This window comes from Austrofundulus limnaeus, unplaced genomic scaffold (genome assembly GCF_001266775.1).
Source record: "Austrofundulus limnaeus strain Quisiro unplaced genomic scaffold, Austrofundulus_limnaeus-1.0 Scaffold111, whole genome shotgun sequence".
Lineage (NCBI taxonomy): Eukaryota > Metazoa > Chordata > Actinopteri > Cyprinodontiformes > Rivulidae > Austrofundulus > Austrofundulus limnaeus.
This window is the reverse complement of record NW_013952513.1, coordinates 612977-623141: the sequence shown is the minus strand read 5'-3', so window position 1 is coordinate 623141 and position 10165 is coordinate 612977. Positions and strand designations below refer to the sequence as shown.

Below are 10165 nucleotides of genomic sequence, written 5' to 3'. Positions count from 1 at the left end.
TGACAGCTGAAACCCTAGAATAGTGAGAGCATGGACGTTTATCTGCCTGTGACAACATTGTTTGAGTTGAAACATTGTAGCTTTGGCAAGAAGAAAACATAACATTTTGTCATTTTCAAGCACACCATATTCACCATTATATTTATCACATTACTTATATTTATATGAGTACATATAAATACACAGTTTCCAAGTGATCATCTATGAACAGCTTTGTGAGTGCTACTGCAGCATCTGTTGCTGCTGTTTGACAGGAGATGGGCGGTGCCTGTCCCCTCCAAAATGTTCGTTTTCCCTGGCACGCCTCTAAAGGTTCCTCTCAAGCAAGCTTGAGAAGTTCACCGTTTAGATAAGCTAGAAAAGGCCCGCCCTAAAACGTTCAACTCTTCTCCGTTCTCATTGGCTGCATTCCCTGTCAATCAGTTCCATTCCCGGAGAACGTCAGCAGCAGCGCCACACACCGGGGCTGTGAGAGAGAGGAGAGTGGGTGACGAGGAGCGGATCACCACAAGGAAAAATTACCAGCGATAAAATGCACGGATGAAAAAGAACGATTCGTTGGACTCCCAGGAAGGTGTTTTCGTTTCTTAAGTGCTTTGCGTGGATGAGGTTCTCATCGGAGCGTTAACTTGATGCAATGAAGGTTCCTCTGTCAGTCCGCTCCCTCTGTGTGTGTTTTTTTAGGGATGGTTATCGGAGCTAGCCTAACAGGCTAACCATTAGCCCGCTCACTGGGTGTCAGTGTGAAGGAGGGAGCCGCTCCGAGCGACTGCTGTCATTCTGATTATTCTCAGGGTTGTTGCTCGTCGAGGACCGAACGCGGGTGAGACGGCTTACCTGGACGGTCAGTTTGACCGGAGCTCGTTGCCACAGTGCGGGCGGAGCTCTCGGTGTGGGCTTCGGGGCGGCGAGGCTTCAGCTCGGCCGGGAGAACGATCATCAGCGGAGGGATCGAACAAAATGTGGCCGTGGCAGCTTGTAGTGTCCCGCTGTTTCTCAGGTTCAGCTCTCTAGTTCTTTAGACCTTTTTCATAAAGGATAAGTGAACGAAAACATTTTAAAAATTGTTGTCACTCGGAGGATTAATCAACTTAGCTCTGTGTGATTCCAGTAGGATTTAGCTCTCATGCTAACCTCTGTATTCAAACTAAAACCAACTCATGCGTGGAATAAAACAGTTATTTACACACTTGGACGTCCTCTAAGGTGTTTTGGGGCCGTTTTTGTTTTTTGTTAATCAATTCACTTTATTGCAGCCTTTTTTTTGGGGGGGGRCCAACTGTCAAATAAACATTTGGCAGCCTCAGCAGGAGGAGGACAGGGACTCTTTAACTAGTCTGRATTAAAGACGCAAAAACCGGACTCATCCATTCAGAAGGATATTAATCAGACCTCCTCTGTAAGGTGCAGCCCAGTCAAACGAGCTTTACAGCTCATGCGGTGATGACTTTAGACTCCATGATGGCTTGTTGCCTGAGTGAGGAGGCGAAGGAGTCCAAACGAATCAACGCCGAGATCGAGAAGCAGCTCAAACGAGATAAGAGAGACGCACGGAGGGAGCTGAAGCTGCTGCTGTTGGGTAGGTTTGCATGATCACAAGTGTTTTTAATCTTTTTATTTTTTTTACTTGTTTGCTTGAACCGTTACTTCATTGTTCTCAAAGTCTGTTGATGTGATTGTATTCATGCAAAACACTGCAAACCACAGTTGCTTCAGCCACATTGCTCAGGCCACCGCAGGATTTGTTTGTGATGAGATATGCAAACTTTTTTTTTCATTCGCCTGCGGTTCAGAGAGAGCAGGACAGCTTGACCAGGGATATGTACTGACACTGTGAGGGATTTCTATGTGCCTAAAAGCATGAAGAGCCAGGAAACATGCAGTGATTGCACGGCCGGGCCTAGCCAATTTGGCGTCCTGGACAAGATTTCCATTGGTTACCCCTTGTGCAGTTTTCTAAATCTCTGTCAATTTACATACAATCACATACAAAATAATTTGTGTCTTTGATAAAATTTTTCATTGTTAGAAAACAGGTTTTGCCTGTTTAAAAATGGTTAACAATATAATTCATTTGAAACAGAATACCAGAAGTCTACCAAGTACCTGCCAACATCTGACAGCAATGAGGAACACCTGTTCATGTTAAAGAGAAGCTGTGGAAGTGAAGCAGTTTTAGTGGGGTCCAGGGGCATATACCCCCCACCCCCCCAAAAAAAAAAAAAAACCTATGCATTTTCCAGCCATTTGAAGAGCATTTTTGCAAAATTCTTGGGATTAAACAACATAAAATCAATAATTTCACATTTTAACATGACTTTAACAAGAAGTTTATCGGAGATTAGGCCTGTCACGGTAACAAATGTAGCTAAATGTTAAATTGTCTCAAGAATTTTTGCGATAAATGATGTTGTTTGGAGACCATTTTAAACTAATACAATGATTACCCCCCACCCCAGTTACAAAGCTTATCAAAGTTTATCAAATTTACTTACATAAAATAAAAACAAAAAGGTTAACGGACTGACCTGGACCAGAGTTTGGGAAAACAACACACAACAGCAGCTGCTGAAGCTGTAAAATTGCTTTCCACGTCCTCCATCCAAGCCGGTGCAATTTATTTTATATTTGTCTTCCTCTGGCTTCATAAAATAACTGCGGTCACCCTCACGCTTGCTTACAAAGTTTACAAAATTTACGTAGTGTTAAAATACAGTTCTCTGCAAACCCAAGGTTTGGTACGATGCCCATGATGGCATCCTGAGGCGTCACCAGCTGAAAGGAGCTGTCGGGAAACTGAAGAAGCTCCTCTAGCTAAATGCTTGTTCACAGGGCTCTCAGGCTACAGAGGTTACGGGACCATGGTCCTGGCAAATGTCTAATGCCAGAGTTCACTCCTCCCTTCGCTAAAGTAGTAGAAAAAAGGGCGATAYGAAGAAAACATGCAGGCAAATGACAATAAACAATCTAGTTTTCATTCATCCAACGATTAATTGATTTATTAGTTATTGCAACAGGCCTTTCTGAGATCATGACTAAAACTTCCCTTATCCTCATTTTGTTTTCTCTTTACACACTGAGCACCATGAGTTAATCTTGAATGCATCATATACTTTTATCACAAAACATCCTCTGCACCTTTATAACCTCATGTAGTGACAAAGCAGGCTGACATACAGTTTACAGATAGACTAAGACCAAATCAACTATACTCTGGTAAAAAAGCCATCATTTTTTGTTTTTTGTCATCCATTTGTGGTGCCCTTAGCATTTGCCTATACTACCTATCTGCAGGAGGTCACTAGAAGTTCAGTTATTTATTTCTGTTTCTGTTGTCTTAATATTAAGTGACTTCATTGGTGTACTGTATTTGTTTCTTATGCTGGTAACACTGTCTCATAGCTACCTAATCAAAATAACTACATTCTTCCTTTTTAAGTGCAAGCTCTCTAATATCTTTGATTGTTATATTTTGCATTGCTGTGCCACTTTCCCTCCCTTCCCCCTCCAATCAATTATCAATAGTTTACTTGAGTTTTTTTTTTCCTTCTGCCATTTTAAGCATGAACCAGAGAATAGTCTGCCTGTAAACTGAGACTTAAATAATGAAGAAGACTTGGTTTTAATTAAATTTGCCTCAAAGGAAGAGCTCTCTTGCTGTCTGGACCAGAACTGTCCTCTGTTCGGGTGCCCAGCTTGTGGAAATAACTATTCTCCTAAGAGCTGTCAGTCGAGTCCTCATTCTAATTTGTATCATTTAAAGTACGTAGTAAACCCTGTGTGATTTCTTGTGATGTCGTGTTTTCATGGAAAGCTGTTTATCACACACTTGCGCTGCACCAAAGTCAAAGTTTTGGTTCGAACGGACAGGAATTCAATATTTTTGTTGAAAGATGGCACACACTCTTTGGTTTGTCACAGGTGACTGAAGACATACTTCCTGCTCGTAAGGATGTTCGCTCTTACAGCTGAGTCAACATTTAACAATGACAAGCATGGCAGCAGCTTGTAAAAAAATAACTGCTTCCTTGTTTTACAACCAGAACTGTATTTCTGTATTTGGGTCTTCAGGGTTGATGTGCCTATTTCTTTTAGTGTACATGTGTTTAGAATATTGGTGTACTACGTCCTAGGGTTGCACATTTATAAAAAAACTGACATTGCAATTTTTCTTTAACCCCGCAATATAGTATATTGTGATATGAAAAAAATACAGGAATTTTCAATATGACTTGAATAACACTTTAAATTAAGTTGCCATCTTCTTTAGGGATGGGTACCTTTGACGTTTGAATCGATTCGGTWTCAATATCCGGTACCTGGGAATCAATACAAGTACTTAACGGTACCAATTTTCGGTACTTTGTGTGTGTGTTTTTTTTCAATAATAAACTTTAATTTTTTTATTTAACATATTTCTCAATATATAAAATTAACAAATATCAAGACAACATCCAACACTTTGTATTGTAACATCWGTTGTGTAACTTATTTCTTTAAATTGAAAACYGTTGAAAACAACAAGACTGTTTTGTCTTATTGCACAAATTAAAATCCAGCTCCACGTGTTTCTATTGATGTCATTTCCCCACTAGAAAAGTTGTGTGATGGAGGTCCACGGAAGGCAAATACGTTTAATTTAAATCAAACAAGCAAAAGATGAAGTTAAAATAAATAAAAGGTATTCAAGCTATATTTTGAGCATCCAAAAACGCATCCAACACTTCAAGTTAGCTGCTTGTGCTTCTTCAGGTCAGACGTGTTCGGACAGTCAAGAAGCACCTCTGTTGTTTTCCTCTGCCGGTCTTTGTTTAATGGCGGATGAAATAAAGAAAGTGGCGGTACTTTATTTACTTTGAGCAAATGAACGTCATGTTCACAAGATAATTAATCCACCAGATAATTCAGAGGTGGTCTGTTCGGCAAGTTTTACTCCAGGAGCTGCGAGGCTTTCATGCTACGTTCAAACCGAGCTCTGCCTCTGTTTACTGAAATGGCTGCTGACGTCATTACGCTTTTGCGTGATGCTGCGTTCAGGACAAGCATGGAAAWCTCACCACTCTTACGCCAAACCGGTCACAATGATGCGTTTAGGTACTGAAACATGGTACCGTTTGATGTTACATGAATAGACACTCGGTAGTACCGACAGAATTCAGTCTGTGCATAAAAAAGAATCGAATTCGGTACCCATCCCTAGTCTTGTTTACAGTGAACTTGCACTGATCTTCTCTTTTTTTGTACGTGTTACAAGCATATTTGTTTTATTTTTGTCTGTATATGAGTTAATCTTGTAATCTTTTGTTGCTTTTATTGTGCTGGGACCTGAGTACATGTTTCCTTCTGTCATGTGCAAATGTGATTTGCATCTTTCCTCCATTTATCTTAGTTTCTGTCACGCTTTAATATATTAGCCGTATTTTACCTCTTTTCCCCATTTCTTCCAATATGCTCATCTTCATTTTCATCAGGGTGCTTTTTGTCTTCCTCCACATCGCGTGAATTCATCTTCAACACTTTTCAGAAAAAAAATGTTGCCATTAATGTCTCTGAAGTTTCACACAAACAAAGAAAGTTTGGGTTGTTTTCTGCCAGCGGAGGCAACTCATCAAAATAAAAGCCACAACACGTAGCCGTTTAATGCAATGACTTTTCTGGTTTAGTGGTTTAGTCCCTAGATAACTTGTTGATTCAATTTGCCTCCTACATTGCTGGACCTTCAACGTGACTATTGCTCACACATTCATTGCATTGAGGATGCTCAAACATTTAGAGACGTCGTTTGCAAGTGATTCAAATCTTTTGAATGTCTCCTTACGACAAACGATATGAACAGAGTCACGGGAAGTAAAGAGACATTTGTTGTTKTTTTTTTTATTCTTTGTAAAATCTTTATTTTTCCTTTTTCATGGTAAACAGACAGTGCGGAGTACAGCAGCTCAGGGGTGGAGTTCTGCTTGTGAAAACTCGTGGTTCTGCCGATATGACTTATTTCCTACGTGATGATGTAATTCATTCAAAATCAAACGGCTCTATCACAAAACGACTCGATCTGGATCTCTTCAAAGGGCCATTTATCTCATCTCTACAAACGATAAATACAGTACATACTACAGTACTACATAAAGTAATAGTTGCCATTCCTGATTTTTAACAAGATTTATTTTGTTGGCCATTTGAATATTTCAGATGGGTGAGCAGTTCAGTCATCAATCTCTTAAAATGAGTAGTCTTCCTTTTGGTGATGCCACATTTGGAATACTTAAGATATTTATCTATTTATTAGTCAAATCATGTCTATGCAAAAAAGCTTCTCAAAAACACGTGAGCAAGAACACTACTTACCTTTCTGCAAACAGCTATACAGTAACAGAAAATGTGCCCTTTTTTGATAAAACAAACAAAAAAAATTAAAAACTACAGAAAAACGTGTGAATGGGTGGTCCATGTGTTTACATTTTGTAGAAGACAATTTGTTACTCCTGTTTTCATGCTCTCAGTATAGTCTAGTCATTTTCCCTTATGTTACYTTTCCTCTCCACCAGTAACTCCAAGATTTGCTGCAATTAATAGGCATTTGTTTTTAAAATATTACCAAAAAAAAAAAACAACTGAATACTAAACAGCAGACTTTCAATCTATGGACAGAAAATACTTACAGGTAACTTTAACTTTTAGAGTTTTATTGCTGAACCCTACATCTCAACATGGTTTAACTTGGTTCCACATAAATAGCATTTTGTTGATACACTCAAATGTTAGAAGTGGTGCTTATTAAGCGATGCAATTTACTTTGATTTTCCTGTTCAGGAATTGGATACAAAGGTGTACTCTTGTGCTCACAAACTCCACATTTTTACAGAAAATGGCAAATAAACATGGAAGCCATTTTCCCCCTTTTGCCTTGTAGTTGAAAGTTTATCACTTTAGTCAGTTTTAGGGCACTAGTGTTGTCTCACTTCATTTGGAATATATCAGGAACTTTTTAAAATATCCTTGTCATTATAATTTAATTACTTTGTTCTAAATTGGACAGGAAACGCCTTATACGAGGGAGTGTGGTTATAGCACTCTAAACTTTTAAGTGCTCATCTGCTACCTGTAAAGTTACACTGCTGGTTTAGTCTGATGTTTTAAAGGAGGACAGTTACTCCAGCTGTTGATCAGCAGCCGAGGCCTGTGTTCTTCTTTGGTGTGGGCAGTTTTTACTGAGAGGAGGAGACAGGGTCATAGGAGTACTCTGTCGTCTTCTCTGTTGTCAATGAAAGTCACCAGTAGTTAATTAAATGTGCACAGTTTGTTAGATTTCTTCAGTATGTAGGGCCTTGTTAAAGTGGGGATGACTGTTTAAGCCATGCTAAAAATGGTGAACTGAAAATCTCCAACAGACTTTAGTATACTTTATGTTAAAATAAAAGAAGAAGTTGACTGTTTTTAGCATTGAATCAGATAATATTTAAGGGTTAAATAATCCTGTTTATTATACGCATTAGGGTTGGGCAATATYGGCAAAAAAATGAATCAAGATTAATTGCGGTATTTAGCCGATAACGATTAATTTGACGATTAATCCCCTGGACACCCTTATGTCCTCGTCACATGACCAATTTAGTGGGAAAGATTTGCTCTTTATAAAAATCTGTTCCAATTTGTGTCAAAATTACAGACTTCAGGTTATACATCAATTTTAAATTGTGTTGATAAATAAATAAATAACAGAACTTTTTAAAAATGTTCGTCATAATTGAAGCGGAGAGGAGCACCGACGGGACTGACCAGGGAAATATCCAGTCAGTCTGCCTGGTGGCATTAATCATATTAATCATCATGTGCCAAAAAATAATCGATTAATGTTTTTCTGACGATTAATTGTACACGATACGATTATGCCCAACCCTAATACGCATGCATATTAGTGCAGCTATATCCTGTAAACTGGTTTTGCACATTATTTCCCTTATTGTCAAACAACATTCTGTCAATGTACCATTATTTAAACAGATGAGCACAAAGCCTAGTAAACATACCTCCAGTTAACAAAGCAGTCGTCTGAATCTCTCCTGTCAAATCCTCTACATTCCTTTGTTCTGTGTGCTATCCATGTAAATGGTGTTTTTGGACATGATTTTGGTTGAATTGTTATAAGCTACCAATTCTGTCAAAGTTTTCAGTGATTTCTCACAATGTTAGCTGCTCATTTTGTTTCACAACTTCTCTTTCTCGGTTGCCAAGTGACTGGCATCAAACGTTTCTTGTCAAATATGACAATCGAGAGGTTTGCCAAATAATCTGTTATTCAGATTCACTAATTCAGACCTGTTTCTAAACCAAATGCTTACAAGCTAAGAAACAGAATCACAAGACTTATTGTGGACTTCGTCACTTTAAGTACTGTGAGTCCAACAGGTGCTTTTGGTCAAAATACAGTATTATAGCTAATCTCAGCAAATTTTAAATAAAAATTACAGTTAACCAAAACTTGAATAAGTTGTACTTTTCTAATCGATAATAAAAAAAATCAATCCAAAAATGGTAGCAGATATTTAAATTCAGGAATCTGGTGAATATTCTCAGACAAAAACTTCTTTAAAAGAAGGTTCTTTCTTTTGAAACTTGAACAGTTAGCCATTTACAGCTCTTGATCTGTAACTAAAACAGCTATTCTAAAAAGTACAATAATCACCTGAGCAAATTTAAGTTTCAGGCACCAAACAACTTGAATTTTTCACCTGTCAGGACATTGAATTTATATATTCACACTAAGCACACATTTCTCATCTCCACATGTGCAGTGCTCAAACAGGTTAGTGGTATCTGGGTTAATGAATATTTGTTTTTTGGAAACACCCAAGGATGTCTCAAGAATGGAGCCTGCCTACACCCTATGGCTTCTCTTAGCAAGTCATACAGTAAGAGGTCAGATAAGCCTGTGTTGGCCATATTTGTTTGTTTTCTTTTAGTTGCGTCCAAGGTAACGGCAAACATGACTGGCTGCTGTTGGAATAACAGCATTGCAGATGGTGCAGATGAACAGTTCACACATGGAGATAATAAAATGACCAAAAGGTTGGTAGGTAGTTGTGTGTGTGTGTGTGTGGGTGGGTGGGTGTGTGTGTGTGTGGGGGGGGGGTTGCTACATCTTGGGAACCATTTTCCGGGTGCTAATTTAGGACCGAGGTGGGAATTGAGTTTAGGTTAGTTTTAAGGTCAAGTGAGTTTAATTTTGGGGTAAATGATCAGGGTTAGGCTATAAGATTACCAGAAGATGAATGGAAGTCAATTCACGGTCCTCACAGGGATATAAAAACAAACGTGTGTGTGTTTAGTATCACTGCAGGGTATCATGGTAAGGCCCAGTTATCCTAAGAAGTATTTAGGATTGCTGAGGGCAGAATTGTTTCTTTGCCAAGTTGTCACAACATTAGCAGTGCGTAATGGTATTTCCACTTGTTGGATATTTAACATGGTATTTATTTTAGCATGATAAGCAGTTAATGGGGTGCGCGATAGTTATCGGTCCGATAGTTATCGGCCCGACATCAGGGAATTATGACGTCATACTTATCGGTCCGATATCATAACAAACGGAACAGAACAGATCATATGTACATGTTTGCCAKTGCGGCGATGAGAATGCAGGTTTATTTTTATCCTTTTTGGTCAAGCCACTTCCCATCCGACACGACCCGAGCAATGATCAATTTGCGTCGAAAAAAAACTACTTTCTCACTAGAACAATAATTAGAATACTCTGTGTTGAAAAACAGTCATTTTAAGAAACACAAAAAGGTCGAAACAACTACTCCGATTTTGAGAACATGTAATAAACGTTACCTCCTGAATGCAGCACACAGTCCGTCTGCTAAAATGCTAACAACAACAAGCTAGTATTCAAGAATTTATCGGGACTTAAATCATTGCTGAGGTTTTGGACAAGTCCAAAATAATTGCCAGAGAGGTTCGCAGATCTTAAGCAATTTAACAATGGAAATGATTTAGCTTAACAACCAGCCGTTCACCCTCGCTAAAGACCGAAGCTTTTATTTCCTTGTTAGCCACGGTTTACCATGCTGAACAGCTGCTACCTCTGTGTGTCTTCCTGTAAGTATGATGCGGTTGTAATGCATTCACACTCTCAGAAGCACTGTTTCAGGTAGAAATATGT

The 10165-nt window shown here is 38.9% G+C and overlaps 1 protein-coding gene across 2 annotated transcripts in view; it reads left to right on the top strand.

The window, feature by feature from the left end:
• The first annotated feature begins 439 nt into the window (after positions 1-439).
• The window catches only part of LOC106521552 (guanine nucleotide-binding protein subunit alpha-11), a 51418-nt gene continuing 41692 nt past the window's right edge, over positions 440-10165 (top strand). Inside the window, exon 1 of one of the 2 annotated variants that reach the window (XM_014014186.1) lies at positions 440-1579. In XM_014014186.1, coding sequence (XP_013869640.1) covers positions 1444-1579 — 136 coding nt within the window. In that variant the 5' untranslated portion in view covers positions 440-1443. The remainder of the gene's footprint in view (positions 1580-10165) is intronic. The other variant, XM_014014185.1, reaches the window with a different exon arrangement.